Source organism: Platichthys flesus, chromosome 15 (genome assembly GCF_949316205.1).
Source record: "Platichthys flesus chromosome 15, fPlaFle2.1, whole genome shotgun sequence".
Lineage (NCBI taxonomy): Eukaryota > Metazoa > Chordata > Actinopteri > Pleuronectiformes > Pleuronectidae > Platichthys > Platichthys flesus.
In genome coordinates, this window is record NC_084959.1 from 13,062,330 (window position 1) to 13,088,387 (window position 26,058).

A 26,058-nucleotide genomic window follows, 5' to 3' on the forward strand; every position below is an offset into this window, starting at 1 on the left:
TATTAATATTTCATCGCATGATTGGTAATGTTGCACATAGTGTTGGCATTATTTGTATCTGTGTCTGATCAACAATTAAATCACGTACAAGCACACAAAAATGTACTCAAGTTAAAGTAAAAATACATGGAGTAATGTTACTTAGCCACTCTGATTTGATCAAAGAAAATAAATAAAAGAGAGTACAGTACAGTAACAAAGCATATGTACTTTGATACATCCAACCACTAATTACCTATAATTTTCTCAGAGTTTGGAAAACAAATTCTACGTATCGCTTAATGTTACTGTTTATTCCATGTGCCATAGTAACAAAGCAAACAGATACTGAGTTAATCCAGTAGAGACTGGAGTTGATTCAGACGCTAGCCACACCTGGATTGCATGTATGCCTAGTTTGACATTTATTATGTCTTATATCTCTTACCATATCTACAATTAGGCCATTCTCATCGTTGGTTGTTGTTGCACATTGACCCGACACTTGTGAGGGAAACAGCTCCTGGAAAAGTGCCATCCCAATATCCCAAAACAAATGTGGGCCCTTTCTTCGGTAAACATGCGGTGCCCCAGGCAAGGTGTAATCACAAGGTCCACCCCAAGTGGCCCATGTGGGGAATTGTAAAAATGGCCAAAGTAACACAACGCAGATTTGGGGCAACTTTGGTTGATGTGCAGTTCTACAACAGTTTACTTGTGTCCCACATCTGGTAAACAGGAGTGCCATCCATCCACACAGGATACGGGTTGGATATGGGATGTGAGCCAGATCTGGGGCAAAACTATATTGCTGTAGAGAAAGCATGTAATGAAGACAAGCCAGTCAATGGTGCAAAGAATTTGACTTTATTTCATAGTGACCACTTTTGTACGTTTGGTTTTTTTCTTAAGAAAACCCCTTGGATTTATTTATACAGAGGATATGTACAGGTTCAGTCATTCAGTATCGTTGCATGCATTTGACTTGTTTTAAAATAGAAAAAGGTTGTTGTGTACTTGAGATTGACTTTTCTCGGCAGTGCCGCATTAAGACACAACTCACTGCTTCATGAAATATCGTAACGAGCATCTCTGTCGTGGCACGCAAATCAGTCAGCCGGTACAGACATGAACTAGTAAGTGCAATGGATTCATTACATACATCTGTAACACTGTCTGTAGAAGCTGATGTGTCAGTTTTGACTCCGCCTTGCAGACAGTTATGCAACATAAAGGTTTAAGTCTGCTGTAAAGGGAGTGGCACATCAAACTTGCTTCTGCAACACCTACGATCAGTCGGATCTGTACAACAGAACAGGAACAGGACTAATGAGGTAAAACCTGTTCAAATAACTTGCATACTGTGTGATTTCCAAGCAGAGCAAACCTGTTCAAGGATCGGTTCATATTTGTTCAAGTCACCGTTAAACATTTCAAAATGTGTATGGAGAGAAACATCAGTCTCTGCAGTCGTTACTCCAGTTCCTTCTGGCCCTGAGGAAATCTCTTTGTGATAGGATTCCAACATCGATCACGGGGAGGAATACAAACAGTCCTAATTGTGTGTGAAAGAGTCGGAAGAATTCAAAAATCTATACGGCATCTTATTCTTTTGGCACCAAATTCCATATTTTTGTTGGTATCCCTCCACCAATGAAATGTACCTCATACTCCAGTAACCACTGCTGCAAGGATTTCCTCGAAAGCACAATGGTGCATATTAAAACAATGATCCGGATATGGAGATTATAAAGGTGGTTTCACACCGGAACTGTTGGCGGGGGCTAGTGCTCAACTCTAGTTGAGTTCATTTTTCAAATGCTAAAGAGCTGCTTGTATGTTTGTTCAGGACCATGGAAGATGACCTGTCTGCAGAAACAGAGAAGAGGACCATGTTTTTTCCAGAGGTAACTGTTTTTTGACTAACAGCATGAGGCTCAACACAAATGTAATCTGCCAAACACACTGAAAATAAAAAAAAGGTCTGTCATGTCACCTAGTGTCAACTTGTGCATATTTTACACTCGAGGCCTGATAAGCTGGAAGCCCTGTACAACTCTGTAATCAGATCTTTGGAGCATGGCTACACAAAGGCCGTCCACGCAGCCCATTCAGAGGAAGCTGAGGTTCTCATGTGGTTCAAGGTGGAATGTCTGACCAGAGGACATACGAGGGAGATTTGTGCTACAAGGACCAAACAGGGATTTAGTCAGTGACTCAAACCTCAAGTACAAGTAGACTTCCATAGACACACTAAGCTCTAGAACCTCTTTTACACAGAAATTAGCAGCATATGCACTGGTTTCATAAATGTGGGTAAATCTGCTCAAGAAGGAGATTGACTCCTTTTGTTTGTAGAGGAGTTTGTTGTTATGTTTTCTTTTTCTCCGTGGATCTTGCTCGATGTCACAAATGCACAGAAAACCAAGGTGCTCTCTCACCTCGCTGTTTGTCAAATTAGGGCGATCACCCGGGTGACATGTGTCCATCACTGCCGATGAAATCTCGTGGCTACTGCAGAGTCATTGGACTCGAGAATGAATGCCAATTGTTTCGATTCCCATTGCAGACAAAAGCCAGATGTTAGTGGGCGTTGGCAGTTTTTTTTACCAGAGGAAAAAGCGGCTCAACGCCCCTCCAGTTCAGCGGCCAGCTTCTGTTAAACAAAATCTGAAACATCCCATTCACTTGTATGTGGAAAAAAGAAGCACAGATAGAGTCTGAAACTACAAATCATGGGTTGGAAAGAAAGAAATTACCGGCGAATTTAATAAACAAAAGAAACAATTTAAGAGTTCTTGACTTTAAGGCACAATGTTGGATGTAATTTTAGATGTTGCACTGCTCATTGACACAAAGCCAAGAAAACCAATTTGTTACATCTTTACAAGACAAAGCCTGTGCCAGGTGACTTCATTGATAATCAACTAGTGTCATATCAAAACAGCTCATGAAATACTCAGCTCTACTCAAAGCACAGTGTCCTCTATCGTCAGGTAATGTGTTGTCTTGTGTAAAGATGCCAAATTCTGGAACAGACTTGGCGTAGAAATGCGCCAAGTCAAAAAGACTTGCCTGCCAACAACCTGTCAAGAAGACAGGTGTTGCCCTGCAGAGAAAAGGAATGCTTTCCAAAAACATACAATAGTTTTGTCAGATAACTTTGGATTTGAGACAACACGTCTGTAATGCTGGTCACGCAAACATGATTGACTCTTTCACAATGTTTGCGGCAGAATCTAATGCCAGTGTGAACTACTATAAAAACCTACCTAGAAAAACAAGTGTCAGGGTTCAGGCACACAAAGCCAAAAAATATAAATATAAAATAAGTGAATAAATACATAAATAATTTCCCTGAAATAATAATGAACTGTGGTTGAAACCACTAACAGCAGGGCGGCGGGGCTGTGAGAAAAGACCAAGTCATTTGCGGGAGAATTGCATGAGTGATCATCACAGGGGCCTGTCACTCAGACCCCTCCACTCAGAAACACACAGTACAAACAGGTTATAAATGAGGTGAGGAAAAGTAATACAAATCTGCTTTATATATAACATGGCAGACCCATGATCTGAACTGAATGAGAAGCATTAACTGGGATGAAAGTATAAAACCGTTAGAAAAGTTTAGGATATCATTTTTAAAGTATGGAAAACTTGCATGTACACTGCAAACAAATGCTACAAAACAGGAGCTTCATGCTTTTGGCAACAGTCAAACATGTTCTCACAGTGGTCCGATGTGACACCCCCGGGTGCATGCAGGTTTGTATTGTGAAAAAAAACTTCAGCTGAGTTGTGCATGATCTGTAAATGTGTCAAAAACCACATCCGTGTTCAAAACAGGCGAACTGTAGCTCCCTTCAGAAGGGGCAAGCCTTGCATTCTCCCTCGATAGGCAGAGGGGATGCAATTGCTAAAATGCAATACTTGGCAAATAGGAATCAGGCTTGGATACTGAACAGGAGGTCCAGTAGTGGACCTGATGCAAACTGTATAAAACAGAACTCTTGGAAGATTCCAAGTACTACTCAAGAAACTCAAGAGTGTGAGAGCCACTCGAGGTCAGGCAGTGGTTTGGGGTTACGAAGCTTAGGTCTCCGTGGTGAAAAAGAGAGTAACATGTCCGTCATCTCCTCACTGCCAATGTTCTCCAACAGCTTCATGGAAAAACGCTGTTAGCACTGGCACTTACGGGCCCGATAATACTGAGCGTGTTGAGAGGGGTGCAAAGGTCTGTCTACCGACCCTCTGTCTTGTCTGTCCCTTCTCAGCAAGCCCAAATTGTGTAGCTCAGAAAACACACATTGCAAGTCCACACACAGAAAGGATGACCCGGTTAAATATAGAGCAGGACACAAATAAAGATGTGATGGGCAGGAAGTGGGCGGCGGCTGACATCATTTGAGGAGACGAGAGGTATTTCCCGTCTCCTGTTTCAGTCAGGCAGAAAATCCACCGGGTCCTCAGCCTGCGGGGCTCTCTGGTCCCTGGAGATAGGGTGTGGGTTCGGGCTGGGGGCAGGAGTTGGCTGGAGGGCTGCAGGTTGGACGCGTCGTTCAGGCTCGTGTCAAACGGCCGACAGCTGTGAGGGCTTCAGTGCAGGCAGATCGAGCAGAGCCTGGACGGTCACGCTGACCCTCACCAGGCCACGCTCTTCTAGGATGTGATGGGGCAGGCACAGCTTGTCCTGAGACCGTACAGAGACGTCGCAGAGAGACTTTAGTCACAGCAAAATAAACTGAAACAGGTCGAGTTCAGGCAGCTTCTCCTCTCCATCATACAGGGTTGGTAATCATGGAAAAGCTACTACGAGCAGGGCACTACGAACTGTGAATTATATTACCTGTGTAACACCGAGCTTCTTACAGGCATCCAAGAAGTTCTCCACATTCCTACGGCATTTAGCCATGCTTAGCTTTGGCTGGAAACCAGAACATATCAGTGATGTTGGCAAGTAAAAGCAGAGCAAAGAAACAACATATTATTAATCAATATTAGTAACTGCCATTTTTCAAGTATATATAACTGAAAATTAAGTCTGATGTCCGTACCACTGCGGGTGACGGCACATGGATGCTGGCGACCGAACGCGGACAAATGTGATTGGCTAAATGGGAGAGGACGACTCCATCCATCAGAGCGGCTCCAACATCATCTGGGAGCAACACCTTGAGTCTGGACTCGATGTTCTGCAAACACATAATATAGATCATGAGATAGACGCAGTATAGAGGTTCTTGGTTCAAATCCAGATGCCTGTCGCACAGTCCAACAACATGCTAGATAGATTGTTTTGCTGGATTGGTTCCATCCGCCCCATAGCCTCAAGGAGAGGCAGTACAGTTCAAAGATTCATTTTCATATTTATAGCAGCCCAGGGCAAACCTTAATTTTAATTAAGAAAAGAATGAAAGAAGATGAATCAAACTTTTTCACACAGGAGATGTTGCTAGATAGATTCCAAAGAACACACGTCAGTGTTTGACTACGCCCCCTTGTCACTCAGGAGGCAGCACAGCGTCTGGCTCTTGTCATCTCACACCGAGACTACTGCCACTCCCTCCTGGCTGGTCTGCCTGCTAGTGCCACCCGACCTCTGCAGCTCATCCAGACTGCAGCAGCTCGACTGGTCTTTAACCAGCCTAAATTCACTCACACTACTCCGCTCCACCGTAGTTGCGTACCGTGCTGTGAACGGATCAGGTCCATTCTGTCCCAAGGACATGGTCATACCTTACAGCCCAGCCCGTCCACTGCCAATCGGCTTGCTGGCTCCTCACTGCGAGCTAACCACTCTTGACCACTTTGCTGTCCTGGCTCCTAAATGAACAAGCTCCCCAATGACATCAGGACGGCAGAACGTCTACACATCTCCCGCCGCAGACTAAAGACACATCTCTTCCGACTACACCTTGGTGAAGAAGTTGATGTTTGACAACCAATTCAATCCAAAATTAAAAAAATCATTTGGACTTACATGTAGCACTTGTAGTTGGTACTTACTTGATCCTTGGTGTTATGGGTTTGTACCCTCATGGTTGAATGCACTTATTTTAAGTCGCTTTGAGTAAAAGCGTCAGCTAACTGAAATGTAAAGTAAAGTAAAGTAAAGTAAAGTAAAGTAAAGTAAAGTAAAGTAAAGTAAAGTAAAGTAAAGTAAAGTAAAGTAAAGTAAAGTAAAGTAAAGTAATATAATGTAACTGATGCTGGGACATGATTTATTTGTATCTGTGCTCCTTTTGTTGCGGTTGATGCTTCTCAGCCTTGGAACAGCCTCCCGCTTTGTTTCTATCAACTCGGTAGCATATCATTTGTCTCTATTATCATCTATTTGTCTTTTCTTCCTTTTGTAAAACAATTGACACCTGCTGTTTTGAAAGTCTACAAAAAACTGTAAATAACGTTTACTTTCCTCAGATACATAAAGGCATGTGAAAAGTCTCCCATCTTTAATTATGCTTTGAAAATAGTTCCTTGTTCGAAAAACATAGTGTACCTAAAAAAATGCCTAGAAAATAATATGCTTTAGTCAACACATTGTAATATTATATGTGTCAGATTTCAGCTAGGGCAAGTGTGCCCCATGGCCCCCGCCCTGTATCCGCGCCTGTTTATATCAAATAAGACGTGTCAGGTGTTGTGACTCAACTTTATCAGGACATCCTGTGAAGTTCTGACACATTTGAATTCCTAAATGAGACCACTACCGACGTCACATGTTATCTGGACACCTGATTTTGCCTCCACAGATTTACTGAAAGCTATAAACATTGAGACAAAAGCAGGATCTGACAGGCTTTGGTATTTGAGTGACTCATTGCCTTGTACAAAAAATGCTTAAGCAAACAAACAAGCCGTGAAGCCTCTGACCTGACGCAGGAGTCCAATCTGCTCCATTTCCTCTCTCAAGTGCTCCATCTTCCTCCTCATAGTGAAGCTGGGGTCTGTGGAGGTGTACTCTTGCCGACTTCCTTTGGTGAAGGCTGAAAGAACACATTACTGATCACGAGAAATACACAGAAAAGACAAGCCTCCGTTGCTTGATAGCTACAGTATGACTGACTATAACAGCAGGTTCACCATCTGCTTCAGGTCGGGGCGGAAAACAGGATTCGTACATGCACATTCCACCAGGAGAGTTAGACACGTAAAGTGTATTCATGTGAGGCCAGAAACCAAAAGCCCCAATATCTACTGACATCCAAACAAAACATCTGGATATCATTTCTGTTAAATAGACAAGAGTGGTATAGCTTTGAAACAAAGATGAAAGAAATATCACTGCAGGTTCAATTATCCTGATAACTCCTCATAACTGTGATGGTTAACGTTACCAGGGTTACATCCACACAGCCTACCGGCAGTTTGATTCCTGCTTGGTGACTATTGTAAGTGGGACCTCTTTGGTTTAAATTGGCCATAGCTTTATTGAATGCCGACATCGTGTTGTAGATTTGGTAGATTTAGGGCGATGGTAAATATGAAACATTTGTCTGGTGTCGTGCTGTCACTGCCACTGAACACAGAACCAGGGCGCAGGGGATGAAGATACGCAGCCGTGACTGGTGGGACTGGGTCGTCACGATGGTGTCCAGTGACACCGAATAGTGTACTCAGCTATTAAAACCAGGTTTCTCAAAAACGGGATAAGGGCTTATCCAGGATAGTGAAATTGGGATATGAAGTTTGCATGCTCAGAAGGATATTTCAAAGACTTTATAATAAACAGGATACTAGTGCAAACGTAAACGCAGACAGTGTGCCCTTTTCTAAATAGTTTTTCCTTCGAATTCCATCCAGCATGAGTACTTTCCCATAATTCTCAATGAGCCTTTTCCTCTCTGGATGGTTTCGTTGAAATGGCAGCACAAACAGATTGTTTAATTTGAGTTGGCGGCTCCTTGATTTCCTGTAACTCAACTTCCTGTATTATATGGCATTAAACCAGATTCACAGAAATATAACTATAAAGTATATTTAGTCAAGTACACTACTGTGCACAACAAATAGGAGGTACTTGTACTTATATTATATGCAATTGACTACATTTAAAGGGTGGTGTGGTATTTCTTACATCATCTAGCTGAAATGTATTGTTTTAGATCAAGATTGTTTGTACAGAACTAATGAAGAGTTTATGCAATGAGATGAATTATTATAAATCAAATTATCTCTTACCATCTTGTGTGAGTGCAACCAAAATAGGAAAGAGAGAAAAATTTAACCTGCTCTGGCTTGTCCTTAACAGTTAATGCACTTCATAATAAAAGCAGCTTCTGAGAAACCTTCCCCACTTCCATAGAAAGGATGCTGCTCTGCCAACAAAAAAAAAAATTGGCTTTGGATATGAGAATGACTTAAACCTTCGGCTAAATTTAAGTCACTGCAATTATATCACACACACTTTCAGCTAAAAAGATACACAAGTACGTTTCTACTCAGTGACAAACAAATGAGGGGAAAATACATTTTGAGATTTACCAATTTTTCCATTTTAACTTAAGAGCTGTGGTGTTTGGTGTCTGTCTCATTACTAGCTTCGGAAAGGTCTTGTAAACGCACATGGACCTTGAAGCTTGTCGTGAATTTCCTCACGTCCGCCACGCTTTTGAAAGATGCGGGTGTTAATCCATGAGTTCTTTCAATATCAGTGAATAGGAAACCCTCAAAGAGCCCTTAAAATAAGACAATAGCAGTAAAACGAGCGGCGTACTCTCGTTACCTGATCTGGGTTTTAGTCCAAACACTGTCAAAGTGGTGCTGAACTCAGCGTTGCGCAAGTCCTCCTAGACAGAACAAATTCATACAATATCAGATAAGGGCACTATCTAATTAACTGAACGTTAATTTGTGATTATAAAAAACACTTACATCACAGTCGTCGTTCCCGCAGTTTTTCCGAGAACTCTGACACTTGTTCTGTCAGGAAGGGAGATATGTAGATGCAGATTTCATAGATGAACAAAATATGGGGGAGAGGATCAAGAGACGCCCCGAAAAGATGTTGGTAGTGGAATAATACATTTGTGTGTATGTAAGCCTGAATGAATGAACTGTCTTTGTCTTGAGCCTTTTCTAACCCATTTCATCACACCATGTTATTACCATTTTGGAATTGGAACTCCATCTTAGGTTATTCTTTTATACATGGAGCTTTTTCAAGGATCTTCGTTGCTACCTGATTCTTGTTTAATAGGCGTTTTCATGTTTCCATGTATCTAGCTCTGCAGGTTTTGGGTCCCGTCTCACGGATCATTACACCCCTGTCCATCACAGTTGATGTTTGTTGATGATTGATTGCAAGGTTGTGCAAAAAAGACTGAAAGGACATGGTGGAGGGATGTGAAATGGGCTCCTGGGAAGAGCCGGGAAAACTGTTTCACTTTTGTTAACATTGCTGGAGGGACATTTCCAACAATTTTCCGAGGAAATGTGTCATGGATCTTGATGATACAAAGAGAGTGTGTGTAATTTGGTGCAGCTTGACTGGATTTAAGGTGACTGTAGGGCCTTGGGGTTGACATGTGCTCTTCTTAGTGCTATTCTAGTTGGCAACTGATTTGAGACGTCTGCCATGGACACTAATCATCCTAGAGCCAGCATTTAGCCTCACACCACTGATCAGGTTTGTTCTGTTTCCATTTGACCCAACGCCAATCAGGTGCTCGTACCTTCAGATAATCTTTTCTCAGGTACTTGTTCCTCCTGCGATCTTCATTCTGATTGAGGATGGGTGGGACATCGGGCCACCTAGGCTCGGAGTCTGACTGATCCGTCTTCAGGCTGCCGTCAAAGGAGCAGGAAGACGAGGGCTGCAAAAGCCGACAGTTAAAAAGAAGAATCATTCTCCGCATCCTCCAGAGAGAAAAAATATCAAAGGAGGAAGAAGAGTATTTTACCTGTCCGCTCAGCACTGATGCTCCACTGCTTCCTTCATCCAGAGAAGCACTAGAAGAAAGACACAGCAGCTTTCCTTCATCTGGGTCTCAGGGGAATATACCGTATATGTCTGTACGGTGCATCAGATTTAAGCATTTTATGGAGAGAATATTGTCAAATGAGGATAGTTTGCAAAGTAATGCTGTGAATATCTTTTCTGCCTTTAAAGTAGCATTTATCTTCTTGGTACACTTGCAGTTTCTCAGGGAGCTTGACAGGAAGCTTGTTCCATGCACTTTGGAGAAGTCGCCGCGGTTCCTCACCCATACCCCACTATAAATATATGCTACTCTTGAGTGGGCTGAGCCGCTGAACAGGTTCTGGTAGAATATATGTGATTAATAACTTACCTTCGAGCAGTCTGAGGGGGAGGCCTTGGCTTGCTGCTGGAACTTCCAGAATGACTGAGGAACCTGCAGAAAAACCGAGATTCAGCCACAGGTACAAATTAAAGAATTAGAATGACACATAAAACATGATGCATTGCCTCCTGGAGTCCCACAGAGATGTGTTTATAAGTATGGCCTGAAAAGCAAAACATCTGGGATGAGTCATATTTTATGGAAACCCCTCTGCACAAAGGACGGGAGTGTATTCAGGAGTTCCCGTCGACATGACAGACTTCCTTTGAGAAACAGGACTGATTTACTCGACGCTTATCAAGATCTACAATTTGCATGAACCAGCTTGTGGTAAAAGTGCTCTAATTCCACTTAAATCAAAACATTGTCAACAGAATAGTGAGTCATAAAAGATCATAAACCAGGAACGAGGCATGAATGAGAGAGTGGCTTTTGAAAAGCTGTACTACTTTAGTAGACAAAGAAAGACACCAGAGACTGATGTGAGTAATACCATGTGTCAGCCGTATCACACGCAAACTTCAAGAAAATGATAACAGAGAAAATCTCCCCCTTTACCTGTGCGCCCGGCCAGTCACTCTCCGTCGGTGAATAAGACTCTCTGCTCTACAGATTAAGGATCGCCGTCTAGAGGCCGTACATCAAATGTGCCGTAGCCGAAGTCAGGGGAGAGAGCAGGGAACAAGAGATGATCAGGTGAGGGCAGGAGTGAACAGAGAGACAGAGAGAAAGAGCGAAAGTGAGAGTAAAGTAAAGCGGAATTTGATTTGCGGGGGGGGGGGGGGGGGGGTTCACGTGGGGGCTGATGGGGTGATATTTGGGGAAGCAGGGAGAAAACGTCTAGCTGGATTTTGAGAAACGACAGAATGAGCCCACAGACACGGGAGGTGATGAGAGGCGGCATGTTACACGATGAGGAGGAGGAGGGAGCATCGAAAAGAAACATGGATTTAAGCAGCGCAGCGAATGAAAAGCGAAACTAATGTGCAGTGTTTGAGTGTCAGGTGATGGAGGGAGGAGCGAGGGCCACGCACCTATTCTGCTGCTCCTGCTGCAAAAGCTGAACAGCGATCTTCCTCAGATCCAGCACCTCCTTCAGCTCATCGTCCTCTTCCTCAACGAGCTGCTCCTTGTCGGAACTGCGATGAGGTCAGAGTTAAGTTAAAGGCGTTGCCGTCACAGAGGATCCCTCACACACAACCTGCCAGCAAAGCACAGCACGCTGGCCCAAATTCAATGCACTTCTGCAGAACCAAGAGTCAGGCAAGTTAAGGGAACTGATGATAATGAGTATGTGCAATGCTGATCTGATTACAAATCGGATCAACTCAAATCTGGTCTCATAAATTTTGTTTCTACAAAACAAGTGTGATCATAATAAATGAACTCACCCTGACTCCTCTTTCCAACTGTCTTTATCTTTGCTTTGTTGAGACATGTGAAGCACTTTCTCCAGTTCCTGAAACACACACAGACAATCCATACCAATCACCACAAATTGATTTGATCTTTCTCAGAAGAGGGTTATGGGTTAGGGTTAAGGGTTAGATTCTACACATTTGACATTTGTCATCATCCGTTTCCCAAATTGCTGGCAAAATACATTGTCCACATGTGAGTGAGCGCCCGGTGGCTAGTCTCCTACCTTTATACACGACATATGACTCGGCTGCCCTTCAGACTCTAAAAGAGCAGGATCCTCTTCGTGGTTGGGATCTATAAAGTCATAGAGATCCTGATCTGATAGAGGGAGGAAGCATCCGCGTTGATCAAATAAACTTTCAAATTTCAGGCACTTCATTCAACAACCCCCGTGTCTCTGCTATCTCTCTCAAAGGCAATGTGTGATACTTATTTTGGGTAACCTTTGCAAGAGTCCATTTTTGAGAGGAGCGAGAGGGCGTCGGCACGGGCTGTCTCTGAAACCTGGGAGTGCAGGCTGACGGTGTCGTCGTCGGAAGGCTGAGGGAGAGGAAAAGAAGGAGGAGTGAACTCAACGTGCAAATGTGGGCACGTGATTTTTATAGTAAACTCCTCGTTATTTCTATATCCCCCTGATTCCCCTTCTACATAAGCTGTTTCCATTTCCTGCCATCCGTTTGAATTTCAGAATTATAGCCCACTTCATCCCTCTGGTCTTGACTCGGACTTGTACACATCATATAGGTTTGCTTATTGTGCAGTACTTTGGCCCAGCAGCAGGGGCAGTCTAGCTGTGCCTATCACAGATCTCTATTCCTCCACATACACACGGCTCTTCATTCTAAAACCAGTTATTCCCCATCTGTCCACCAGTCGGCCTCATGGAGCTTCTTTCTTGCCAGTTTGTGTCTCATCCATCCTTTTTATGAAACTCTTTTTCTCCTCTGGTTTTGACTGCTAGGCTTAATTTTGATTGAATAAAGACACCCCATTGCCACAGACCCCACTGGTAAAGCAGTAAAACTCACTGGTAATGCATTGGCATTGCAGTGACAAGTACATGGTGTGTGCTCGAACGCTGACCTCTGTTGTCGACAGCCTCTTGTCACCGTTGTCGCTCCCAATTCCAGAGTCAGGCCCGTGGTTCTTACTGGGGTAAATATCTTCTATGCTGGAAATATAGAAAAACAAACAGCTCGCTAAATTTTCTGTGCATCGCAGTACATGAAAAAAAAATGATTTGCATATGCACTTGATAAGATGTCATTTGATTGCATGATATAATGAAAACACATAAATTAATGAATATACAACAACTCAACTGAAGGAAAGATTTATTTGGTTAGTATTTAGCTCAGTTGAGCAGAAAACCTCTGATTGTTTTTCAAGAAAAAAACTTTCCAGGTAATCGGGCCAATTATGTTTTGGCATGTCTTGCCAGCAGACAGACAAACACGCACCAATGGAGCAACGCAATTATTGTGTCAGTACCTATCTGTGAGTGGCTGTGGAAGGCAACGTTTGCCGAGGGAGGGGAGGTCCAGGGTGTCTGGTTTCTTATCCGTCCGACACGCTTGGATGTTCAGGTACTTGAATATGTGCACTTTGCCCTTGAGACAAATCTGAAACACACGCGTACACAAAGAGATTTACACAGAGGAATAATTCATCTATCCACTAGATGGTGCAATTGTAACAGGCTTACTAGAACGTGAGGGACACAGAATCCTGTCAACTCAACCACATTGACAGGAAACCCAGAAAACCCGCAGTTGTGCTGCACATTCAACACCACATGTGTGGTTCAAATCCACATCAGATGCACGAACACCATAAAGTGACTCCACGTACTTGCGCGGGTGGAGACTGCATAGGATTGTTGTCGAGGATGATGTGCTGCAGCTGCCTGAGTTTCCTGTAGGCCAGAGGAATCTCTGTGATCTTATTGCAGGAGAAATCCAGTCGGATGAGGGGCAGCTCTGCCAGCTCTGCAAGGACAGATAAGGTGATAGTTTGATAAAGATGTGATGCACTGCCTCCAACACAGCGTTTGTTTTGTCATGAGTTAGATCTAATCGACATAATGCAACACCACCCTTATGTTTTGTTCCGGTGGTTGGTAAAGCTCCCAAAACACTAAAACCCACAGTTCCCACAATGCAAACAGTAACATCTGTGCATTACATTCTTGGTTCTAGCCTCTCCTTACCAGGTAAATGCCAACATCTCTTTTTCTGAAATGTTATTAATGCAGAATTTTCTTGAGGAGACTTTGCGTCTCAGAGCACCATGTTCCACTTAAAAGGGTCAATCGTGTCAAACTGTTTTTTAATTCACTCAAATTCAAATACATGCAAAATGTATGTAGAAGAAGTATCTGCGACTGCATCTGTGGCCCTGTTCAGACCTGGTATTAACATCTGATCACAAGAGGTCAGCGTTAAGTTTGTCTCTTCACCCCGGGAAATTGAATTCCTCCTGAATGCAACCACTTGTTATCCGATCCCGCATTCCTGCTCAACATGCAAATAAACACGACTGTCACAAACTTATGTAACAAATCAAAATATGGATACTGAAAAGATATCCATATTTGAAGAGATATGTTTTAACTATAGCGGGTTGGAGGACGTTAGCTGAAGGGGCGATGCTTCATACCTGGCCTAGGTCTCTTTTTGTCTCTTTCCTGACATCAGGACACATTTAAGTGCATTTAGACCTGTACTTAGCACTGAGCACTTGTGATCAGATCACTCAGGACGGATGTTAATATCGGGTGTGAACAGGGTCTATGTCTTTGTTACACAGAGGTCAAAACTGGGTAAATTCACTTGAGCAACTAAGGTGCACAGAGCCATGGGCCCGGCAGCTAACACTTTAGCTTTTTAACTCGATAGAATATACACACAATAAGAGGCTGCATGGTTTACTGCGTAACCATGGATAATTATGTAACTGTGGATTTAATTTGCTGTACTTCTCTTGTATTTTTAGCATGACATGCCAATCTGCCGCTGGAGAATGTATCTCTTGGCAGTGAGGAATTTAATACTGTCAAAAACAAATGTCATGATTGAGCTTCTGTAAACAACATCACGCATGATTGACTGACCCTCAGGCAGCATGTGAAGACAGTTCTTCCTGATGTTGAGTTCTCGTAAGGCGTGCAGCCTCCCCACCTGAGCTGGCAGGACCTGGATCTCATTGCAGCTCACGTCCTGCAAGGGGGGACAAAGAGTGGGAAAAGGGATTGCCCTGGCTCCACAACATATACACACACACACTCAGACACACACAAGTCTATATACACGCTCACTCACCAATTCCATTAACTCTTTGGCCTTGCCGATCTCCTCTGGGATGGACACGAGCTTGTTGTTACTCACAAGCAGAACTTTGAGGGGGAGGCTGAACAGGTATTTCGGCAAAACGGACAGGAGATTTCGACTGCGGAGCAAGACAAACATCCACTTACTTTAAAACTGCACTCAGAAGCATGTAACAGCGAGTATCTGGTGTCTGGGAGTTGAGTTTCAGCAAAAGGGGAAATGCCTCTCTTAAGCATTTTCGCCCTGTTGCTGCACTGAAAGGGGAACAAGCGGCTCTTCACAGAGACACAACTAAGCACACATCACTGATCCCAATAGTGTTAGCAATGACCCACCTGATGTCAAGGTAAGTCAGAATCTGCAGATTGATGATGGCCTCTGGGATGCACTTGATGCAGTTGTGGTAGAGATTGAGCGACTCCAGGGGGGCGAACAGACACACCTCTGGAGGGACTTCCGTGAGACGATTCTTGGACAAATCTGCAGGGTGGGGGAGACGGACGCAGATAAAATGTGTGTTCTCTGAACGAAAGACATGCGCCTTACACATGATCTGGACATTGTGCATTGTTCTTCCTTCAGACATTAGTAGCCATGGGCTTGCCTGATCAATACGTTTCTGGGACAGAGCAGAGGGTGGGGCTCTTCATCGCACACCGGTCTAACATTACACCAGAATCTTGGGCCTTGATGTTTCACTACTGACGATGATAGCCCCACTATTTCCATTATCGATCTCACTGGATAGGCACAGCGAAGCATCTAGATTTCTATGAATGGTCAGAAAGTGATCACGTCAATTCGTACTTCTCGAAAGATCCGCTGTAAACAATAGAAGAAAAAAAAAGAAAAGATGGAATTTTGCCACCATTTACAAAAGTATTTAGCTATTTTTTAGCTTGATCATACTGACAAATTTTAGTGATGTTTACTCAAACAAGTGAAGTATGTATTTTTACACCTTAATCACCAACTAAGTTTAGCATGTTAACAAGTTAACATTTTTAAATTAGCAATTTAAATACAGAATAATATAGGTGAATGCATTTAACCTGATGATAGCTATAGGGCCAGTCATAAACCATGAATATTTGAACCAAGTTCCACAAAAATCCATTCAGCAGTTGTTGAGATATTTCAGTCTAGAAATTTGAAAGCCAGTAATGCTAGAAGCAGTATTTTTTTTTTTTTGCAAAGGTAAAGAAAAATACAGTTTGTGCATTTAATTCAAATAACTGGGCTCTGTTTTACTGCTAAAGCCAATTTTCTGCAAAATCAATGGCCTACAGATAAGAGTGGGTATCTCTATATTGCAACAAGTTTACGAATGTCGTCCCTGTTCAAGAGAATCAAAATGAACATCGCCTCAAATCTGCACGTGGCTCCTATGATCAAATATTTATATACTGGCACTCTTGCCCGAGAACGTCAAAGCAAAGAAGCACTCAAGCAGATACTAATGGTGAAGATTGCTTCTCAGCTGCCCGCCCTAATTTCTCCCCCATTCATATAATTTTTAAGGTAAATTACAATTTGATCATAAAACATCTCTAAGACATCTGAGATCTCGGAGTCTTGAGGCTTGCGGTCCCTCGTCCACTGTTTAAAGGCTGTGATGTTCCTACTTCCAGATTTGAATTAGATTGAGTCAGATGGAACAAACAGAATATTGCTAGTTTTTGCTATTTTTACAGCCAAACTAGAGCCGAGACTACAAATGCAATATATTCCCAAAGGGTTAAACTGAGGAAGAAAAGAGCAGATCAATAAAATCAGATACTTGGACTTTTATTATTGGTGCATGGTGAGAATACATAAAGCTCACTGGGTGTTCACAGTGAAATGGAAGGGCTTCTCTGAAACGTGAGACATGCATCAAGAAATCATTATATATATATATCATTATATATATATATATATATATATATATATATATATATATATATATATATATATATATATATGATGCACCACGTTCGTGCTCATTCCAGTGGACTACATATCCTGCATGTCTGCATGAGTCTGAGCTGAGGCCCATTATCCCTCAAGGTTGCTGAATCACTCACACAGCGGAAGACATGCACACACGTACATCCGCAGAAAATCCACACTACACCCTCTGTGTTGGTCCTCCGATAAATACAACCTGACACAAATACAGCGGCTATTAAAACAGTTCAAATGAAGATACATGGGAGCTACTATAAGGTGCGAAGAAGACTGCTGTACATCTTACAGAATTCACCTCCAGACACGTATTGATTCAGCTGCTTCTAATCGGTGTGCGTGTTTCTGTTTGTGTGTGCGTGTGTGTGTGCGTGCGGGTGTCTATCTCTGGGTGACACAGTAATTAGAGGCCGAACTGTGAGGAGCTGCTCAGCATCAACAAACACATCGAGCTTTCAATTATTCTGTCCCACCTAACACAGGCGCTACTCCGTCCCCGCTGGAAGAGGACACACTACTTCAAACTCTATCCCCTTAATGAATGCAATTACATCTCACTTCCACCCTTTATCAAATAACCAAGCTGCAGTGTATGGGCTTTTAGTGAAAGTAAACAACCTCTGACCATCGGTTCAGACATCACTGTTTACTGTGGATGGATTAAGGATTTACAAAATTGTGATATCAGTGTTTTAGTGTTATATTAACAACATGTAATCCTCACTCTCTGAGCTTACAAGGTGTTTTGAGTACAGCCCGACGAAAATTCAACTTTGGTGGCTGATGCTGATATTAAATAGTATCGATATATTTGCCAATATATATATATTAAAAAAGCTGAGCTGTAACGACTCATTAATGTTTGCTGTTTAGACAACTGTATCTATTTTCTGTTATGCAGTGATATATGTTGAGACCCCCTCAAAAACGAGATGGCACATCTCAAAGCATTTATCCTCATATATAAATCTGAAATCAGAATTTTTTTGGGGCTGATGCAAATACCGATGTTCGTGAGTAAAGACTTCCAATATCAATACACCCATATATATGCAGTAATTGGAAATGATAGTTAGGTTGACGTTATCAGACCATTACGACAAATAGATGTTATTGATGGCTTGATATTTTACAGTTTAAATATTAACCTTATTATAAATTACTAAAAAGAAAACACAAATGTTTTTTTAAATAATATTTCAAAAATCTTAAATTTTTTACTTAGAATCGAAAAATTTGTGCATATATTTTCTTCATTCATTGTCTGTAGAATAATATAATAATATATATCCATAAATACCAATACCAACTAGGAAGGATCATATCTGCACTGAAAAGAGCAAAACTGTATGTGTCTGTGCTTTAATTCATTTCAAGCTTTAAGTGACCAACAATAGACCCGACAGGCCTCTCTCTGCAGCTGTGGTGTCTGAGCTCTGACAGCAGCCAGTAAGCAGAAGTGAGACGCAGACCATGACACAGTCAGCAGCACAAAGGACGAGAGGTCGAGGGGTTAAGGGAAACAGAAATTACCACATGGGTACAGACCAAAGCTGAGGTCGTAACGTGTACTTGTTTTCCATTAAGAGTAAATTCTGCTTCTCCCTGAGGCTCGGCCCTTGATGCCGTGACTCAGCTGTACACGGACGACTGCCCCACCTCCCTCCCGTCACCCCCTACAACTGGGGATCCTTCGACAGCAGTTGAATCATGTGGGTCGATTGGAGATGGGGGGTGGGGAGGTGAGGGAAGTCTGTGTGAGCCTATCCATCTCCACCCTTGTCTCCCTCCTCCAACCCATGCAGACCGTGCACCATCTGCAGCCCCCAGTGGGTCTCTTATCCACCTGCTGGTCGGGGAGAGCTCCGGCAGGACACGGCTGGACGGGCAGACAAGAGCTTCAGGCTCCACTCTGCTTCACTGCACCCTCACGCCGGATCAGCAATCTAATAATTTTAGTGGGTAGTGCAGATCATGTCTGGCTACGTCTTCCCATGACACAGCAAACTCTCCACTAACACCCTGCTGGAGTGCAGGGGCAAATAAGAGCCTACACTCCCTCTCCACTGAGAGCTGCTGCAGAGGGATTTGGGAAACGGGAAATCTATCTGTTGATGACTACAATAAAAATTTCAAAGTGTCCATCAGCTTCATACAACAGGACATAAATATCATTTACAAAAACAGCCCGGTATCAAGAGCAAAGGCTGCCAGGAAACAGACACAGAACCACTTCAATCCCAAAGCCCTTTTTCTGTTGCAATTGCCAATGTTGTTTAATAATTCAAACAAAGACAGAACCCAACCAAAACATGATTAATTGGGTTAATTATCATGTCGGGCAGCAGATGAGGCCACAGTTTCTGGACGGCCGGTTTCGGGTGTGGTCTGCAGCTCTGCAGGGGGTTAGGAGCATGGCAGGTACCTCCTGCAGGGATTAAAGCTATGAGTGCTCCTGTTATCAATCTGCTCTTGATAGCTGAATGTGATCCCTCATCAGGTTTTGAGGAGCCATTTCAAGAAATACACTACAATTCTAAATATATTTACTCACTAACTCTAATAATTGCTGACTGAGAAGTCTAATCATTAATCTGATCTATATTCTGCAATGGAAGCAAAGAAGCATTTCAATTGACAGAACAGTACCAGGTCTGCAATATAGTGACCTGTGAACTCTGCCTCTCACCTAATGTCAGCTGGGGTTGGCTCCAGCTCCCTGTTCCCTCAAAGGATAAGTGGTATAATGGATGGTAGTTAATCAATTAATAATAGTAGTTGTTAATCCATAACTAAAATAACCACGAACTGCAGCCTATGATCGCACTCTGAAAATGAATCCCCCAAAAACTTATATGTAATTCAAAATGACTTGTTTTTATTCGATGTCATTTTCTGGTCTGAATATTTCACAAGCTATTTTCAGGTTCTAGCTCTTAAAATACCACAAGTTTCTGACCTGAGCGTCTCCGGATCGCTCGCTTCATTTCTTCAGAAGCTGAAGTTATTTTTGGGGCTCAGCGAGCTTGTCAGATATTTCCTAATAAAAGATCAGTATCATATTTCCAAACTTGCGGCTTGCCACTGAAGGGAATAATCTCCAGTTAATGAGAAACTCTTTTAAGATCCTGGAAACAGACAGAGGACCATTGATTCAAGTCTCTTATTACAAAGGTACACGTAAAGTGTTTAACGTCATAAGATCTCCAGTCGATAAATGTCATTCTCTGCGGTAGTTTCATTCTGAGTTTAGTTTTACTGACAAAATATTTAACAGCAGCACCATTAGTGATATAATTCATTGTGTTCTCTTCTCACTGATAGGTATGCATACGTCTTGTCCAGACACGCAGCGGCACATGAGAAAGAGCCTGGAGGGAGTAAACACCAGTCTGGACTCTTTTTTTTCAGGCTACACTTATACTGCTTAATACTACTAGTAATGAAAATCTGCGATTCTCTCAATGGACGCATTCTGTGTGTTTTGTATTTTGTATTCCATTCGGACAAAATCGACCAGTTCTTTTGACTCCCCTCCAAGCCGCATCTGCTATTCTCCAGGGGCCGTGCAGGGATATTTGATATGATTTTAGGTACAACAGTGATCCATATTTCAGGAGCTAGTGTAAGCGCATTGTTGTGTTTTCAACCATCAAGGCTCTTGATGCCTTTCGAATGTGCCAGCCTGCAATGTTCTTGTACTTGAGTGATTAAATACTTTTTACACTGGTTGATCATTAAACCCAAGAATGCCACTTTGGCACTCGTGTCCTTGTGGAGTCTTGAAGAAACAAACTTTTAAAGAAAGGAACAACGCTGAGGCAATCTTACAAGTCAGATGTACTATGTGCTTCACACAATCAAATGAAATGGCCATTTTTCATGTTGCCACCTGTTTCCACCAGCTCCAGTAGAACCAGTATTGAAGCATGGGCATGGTACACATGGAATGTTGCTGCTTTTCAGTTTGTTCTTGGCTCTCAAACCCCGAACACATGCACCCTGAGTTAGAAACAAACATTACACTCCTTTATCTTTTCTCTGACCTCACATTCTTTCCCTGTGAAATAGTATTTGGCTGTTACATATGACACCAATCCCTTCAAAGTGCAAGATGTTGAACGAATTGTAGTTTGATGACGTCTTCAAGAAGGGGAAAATAAACTACAGCCTCAATCTCATGCACTTAAGAACCTTTTAAGAAGCTATTTTTTAAGAACCCTGTAAATAAACTATTATGTTCTTTCAGAAAAAAGTGTTCGGTTAAGAAAATTATTTGTATTAGCTATACCACACATACAGTACTGCAGTTGAAGCACATCCCACTTTATTATAGTGTGTGTGTGTGTCCCTAGGGGCACAGTAATGGCAGGCAGGGGCACGCATGAACCTGAACATCTGCCCCAGGTTGACTCTGCTGGCCCCCAGCCTCTCTCCAAGGTCAGGGCATCGGCTCGGAGCTCCTGCACTTTCCCATGGGAAAACAAACCAACTGGAGCCAAACTGTCAGTAGCACACTGCAAACAGACACCCTAGTGCGAGCTGGCCTCGGTCTCTGTCTGCTTCTCCTCTGTCAGCTGGAGACCACTAAGTTTGACCCTGTTCTATGTCATTTCTAAAAACAGCAATGTGATGGATCGGGAAAAAAAAACAAAAAACGGCTTGTGGTTAAATGTGCAGTCTGACTCGAGATAGAGGAAATAAAGTGCAAAGAGACAAACAACTGAAAACGGTTTCAGAGGATCAGTCAGTTCTTCTTTTTCAGCAACTTTGTCTGGGGCTGTGGAATCATACAAGCCGTAACAATGCACTCGGTAGCTCAACCAAAAGGACAGGATGAGTGTAAGAGATACTGAAGCAAGGTTACAGAGACCCAAACAGGGTCAGAGGTTAAGCCTTATTCTTTTATAGCATAAAAAGCTAACATTAGTGCCTCTTGAGTGAAAAACATTTTGGCGCTAAAACCTCAAATCTGACCCACCTTTGTGTCAAAAGCTGTTGCAGTGATACAATGTTCCTGTCAAATGGATTGCAAACTTATAATTAGAAGACTTTCAAACAGCTTAATGAAGATTACGTGAAGATTGAGTCCAGCACAGACCAAAACACACCTAAAGCATCACCATCAAGGCCAGAGCGTCCCTCAGGGGAGACGGTGTATTCCACACAGTAAATCACATCGACCTCCGCCCAGGCTCAACAATCCCTTTAAATTCAATCAGGCTACACCAAATTTTCACACACTCAAATATCAGTTCCCTAAACGGTTTTATTGCATCAAGAGCCATGAATTATTCTCTGGGAGTAAAAAAGAAGTATGTTTTTTTAAATAAAGACAAAAGAAAAGTGAAAGAATGTTGTGGATCCGCCCCCTGATCGAGATCCGAGTCCTTCCCTGACCTTTATCACATCCTTCCACCTAGTCTCCTCGGAGGTAGTAATTATGAAGCATGCAGAGTGTCAACAGACCGCATCTTTATCTGCAGAATGACCACAGACCATCTCTCTTAGGGGGTCAACTTGAGAGATGGTGAAAAGTAATCAGGCGGCTGCACCTACTGAGTTCAACACCCACTGATTTCATAACTTTCAAAATAGCAAAACAAGTCAATTGTCATGAAACAGCTTGTTTTTTATTCCGTTCCAGAGGCTTCAGTGATCTGTGAGCGTCTCAGTGATGAAACAGAAATGTGAAAGGCTGCATGCGCCGTCGTGCAGCTGGTTCTTTTCACAGCAGAGATAGCGCGTGTGAAACTGCTGCTGCCTGGTGTGGATCGCTCATTGCACGTTTGAAAGTGAGAACTTCCTCTAGCTCACCCTTTATCCGAGGCATAGAAACAAAGATTTGGTCGGGGGGGGGGGGGGGGGAGTGAAAATACTGCAGCATTCAAAGAGACTTGATTAGAGACAGAAACACGTGCTCCCTCGCTCATATCTCTTTCACGTGCAGCCCGTGATTGCAGCAGTTATTTCAGAATCCCATATCCAGCGATCTCAATCAATTTGGACCATCTTGTTGTAGATGGAGGCAAGCTGATGAATTATACAGTGTACGATAACAAGTGTTCACAAACGTCCTGTTGCATCTGTCACCCCCACGACAGAGAGACAATATATTCAGAGCTGTAAGCTTATCGCAACCCATTTCAAAACGACACCATTACATCACATCAATTCACCACGCTCGACTCAAGCTGTGCTTCACGTCGGGTTTGGGATCCATTGCTAGGCACTGATTGGATGTCAAGGTCTTTTTGAACAACTATGACTGACACTGAAAATCAACAATCTACACTGACTTCCAAAATATGTTAAATACACCTGATCACTTACTGTGGTTTGTGTCAAGAAGCTGCAGCCAATGCTCCTCGGAATCTGATCCACTAAATATACTAACTTTATGTACACGTCTCTCAGTTGTCCAGGAGGGAAGGCTTTTCTCTGAGCTATACCAAAATGTTTGAATTGAAATCCCCTGTGGATGAGGCTCGCCAGCAAACCGGCGGCTTGCCAGAGTAACGCCATATGGTAAGCGGACACCTCAGAGGAGGAGACAGTGATTCTGAGATAGAGCATCTGCTGGAAGTCTGCGATAATGACTGAGGAGGTCCCACTGAGGGTTAATGAAATGACTACTCACTCGATTTACCTAAAATATAAGGATAATCTATTTCTCTAACACTTCCACAAAATCCCAAAAGATGGATTATCTTTGGTAATTTGGGGTGTGAAAGTGGAATAAAGCCTTTTCTACATGCTCACTACAAATTAGTATGTATGGTTCGACACAGTCTTCAAAGAAACGTGGGTCTAATACTGACCAGGCTATTGGAGCAGCAAGATTTATGGGTGATTATTCCTATCACCTCCTGCGGAAACTCAAACATTCTGATAACACATTTCCATCAGCCATCACACGAAACCAGATTCAGTGTCTTCCTCCTCTCTGACAGAAGATATTGCACCCAGGCAGGGAGAGGGGAGGGGTGTGGGGGGGGGGGGGGGGGCGAGGCTGCAAGTACCCTGCATCTTTTGTCTGCTTTTGGCGAAAACGGAAGGATCGCATGTGCGTGCATTAAAATGCTCACTACAACTGATATCCGGAGAGGGTGCATTTTTACACCTGGCCCCTCGGCTCATCCACATTCTGCCCCCGGTGCCGAAATCAAGCTGCAGCTCGGCGTGCGAACCTCTGCACAGCGCGTGACTTGGGTGCGCCTGCCGTCTCATTCATGTGTCTCAGGGGTTGGTGGTGGTGGGGTGGGGTGGGGGGGCGCAGCCACTGAAAAGCCACTGGCTTCTACCAAATCAAGCGCACAATAGCAGCTGAGCCCCTTTGGTGAGGTGAGGAAGGTGTGATATATGAGGCCAGAGTGCACGGCGTAATTACAAGCAGGATGTGCGTGTGCAGATGTACACGCGCACCTCAGTAGTCGGAATACCCCTTTAATGATGGTCACCTACACACGTTGATGCGCCCCTGTCCAGAATAAAGCAGACACACACACAACCATGCACAATGCGTAAAGCCAGCAGCGCGTTCTGACCCTGGGTCTGTCTCTTTTCGCAGCGACCCACCTGCTTGTGTTGTGTCCGTCAGATCGTAGCTCATGCCCGGGTACTCCCTCAGCTTCCTGCCGCTCAGGTTCAGTATCCCCGAGCACACGGCATCATCCAGAGTCCGGTCCAGGCTGCGGGCCGTGTGGTGCTGCTGCTGCTGCTGCTGCTGCTGCTGGGGGTGGTGCTGCTGTAACTGGCTGATGCCCGGGCTCCAGTTAGGACCGCCGGAGTGCTGGGAGTTCTGGAGAGCCGCGGCAGCTCCCACACCTCCCTGACTAGACGCCATTTTCGTAAAAAAGAAATTACTCTTACAATAATAACAGCGCACAGCGGCAGTCTCTCCGCCCATGCGCACACTGGCCAGGGCGCATTCGCCGGGACGAACGCTAGGGGATGGGCTTCTGAGGTGGTGATGATGCTGCTGCTGGTGGTGGTGATAATGATGATGATGATGATGATGATGATGATGCTGAACAGAGTTTGGTGGCCATTTTAGGCTTTTAGCCTTTCTCCACTTGCTAATACCTACATCCCAGGAGGTCCCCTTCATAAAAAACACACATATAATTTTGTCTCTAATGGGTGGAGGCTGGAGGCTGGTTACTGAGAGTGATTTAGCGCAATGATAAAAACTGTGTAAGACACTGGTAATTTGAATGTGTCCCCGGTGCCAAATAATGCATCAGATAGTTATATGGCAGATTCAAAAATACATCAACCATATAACATTAATGCACTGGGTGTCGATTATTTAAAAAATAAAAAAGAATACAGGTCAAACAGAACTGTGTAGAAAGGAAAATAGAATGAAATACAATGATGGTATGGCCATATAAAATATCTTAGATAAAAGCACTTTGTTGGCACAAAACTACAATCTGGTTTAATGGGATAGAGTGAAAGTGAATATCCTTAGATGATGTGATTACTTCTAGAGCAGCTTTCTTTTGAGGGAGAAATGTATGGGTTCTTAAAGGGCATTTTTAATTCTACCCAATTTATCACCAGAGGGATAGTCAAGTTGAACAGATGTCCCTTTGGTCAGCCCAAGCACCGCTCAACTGCCCCACAGGTCCTCTGGTCGGCCCAGTCACACCCAGTCAGCCCAGGTACTGCAGGTTTCCCTCTAGTTAGCCAAAGCATCCCGTATGGGCCGGACCCAATGTCCCATAACTGTCCCTCTGTTGACCCAACTGCCAATCTGAAAAACTCTGCAGTGATTCTTAAATATAAATATATACACACGCACATATATATATATATCAAATACCATTTTAATGCATATATTCACACCATACCTGCTTATATACTTATTGCAGTCTAGATAAGCCTCTTGTTCAATGTCTCTTTACACATAATGCACAAATACAGTATCCTCGTGCAATCACCCTGTGTCACTGCACTTTACTCAAGTATTTTTTTCAATTTTTCTCTTACCTCTGTATCTTTGATGTTCATTCATTTAATTTCATACATCTGTTCATTCGACAGGGACAAGGCTCATTAATCAACAG

General features: G+C 43.2%; 1 protein-coding gene across 3 annotated transcripts; it reads right to left on the reverse strand.

The window, feature by feature from the left end:
* Window positions 1-823: 823 nt before the first annotated feature.
* Window positions 824-24,893, reverse strand: lrch2 (leucine-rich repeats and calponin homology (CH) domain containing 2). Of its 3 annotated transcripts, XM_062406722.1 has the most exons (21): window positions 24,563-24,893; window positions 15,373-15,517; window positions 15,029-15,155; window positions 14,821-14,926; window positions 13,560-13,696; window positions 13,200-13,330; window positions 12,792-12,879; window positions 12,152-12,248; window positions 11,932-12,026; window positions 11,678-11,745; window positions 11,321-11,425; window positions 10,845-10,913; window positions 10,275-10,337; window positions 9,885-9,933; window positions 9,657-9,797; window positions 8,857-8,904; window positions 8,708-8,771; window positions 6,856-6,968; window positions 5,037-5,174; window positions 4,829-4,906; window positions 824-4,672 (listed from the first exon to the last, which is right to left on the reverse strand). In XM_062406722.1, exons 1-21 carry the CDS (start codon window positions 24,891-24,893, stop codon window positions 4,553-4,555), a joined length of 2,313 nt encoding a protein of 770 aa, XP_062262706.1. In that variant the 3' UTR covers window positions 824-4,552. The 3 variants fall into 3 exon arrangements, with proteins under 3 accessions (XP_062262706.1, XP_062262707.1, XP_062262704.1); XM_062406723.1 differs by lacking the exon at window positions 10,845-10,913; XM_062406720.1 differs by having other exon boundaries at window positions 9,657-9,933.
* Between the last annotated feature and the right edge of the window lie 1,165 nt (window positions 24,894-26,058).

Excerpts from the sequence above, each read along its gene's own strand:
- lrch2 (XM_062406720.1), bottom strand. The coding sequence starts at position 24,893 with ATGGGCGGAGAGACTGCCGCTGTGCGCTGTTATTATTGTAAGAGTAAT. Across the intron at positions 10,338-10,844 it reads GTGACTGGCCGGGCGCACAG|GTTCCTCAGTCATTCTGGAA; the intron begins GTAAAGGGGGAG and ends GTTTTTCTGCAG. Across the intron at positions 8,772-8,856 it reads GCGGGAACGACGACTGTGAT|GAGGACTTGCGCAACGCTGA; the intron begins GTAAGTGTTTTT and ends TGTTCTGTCTAG.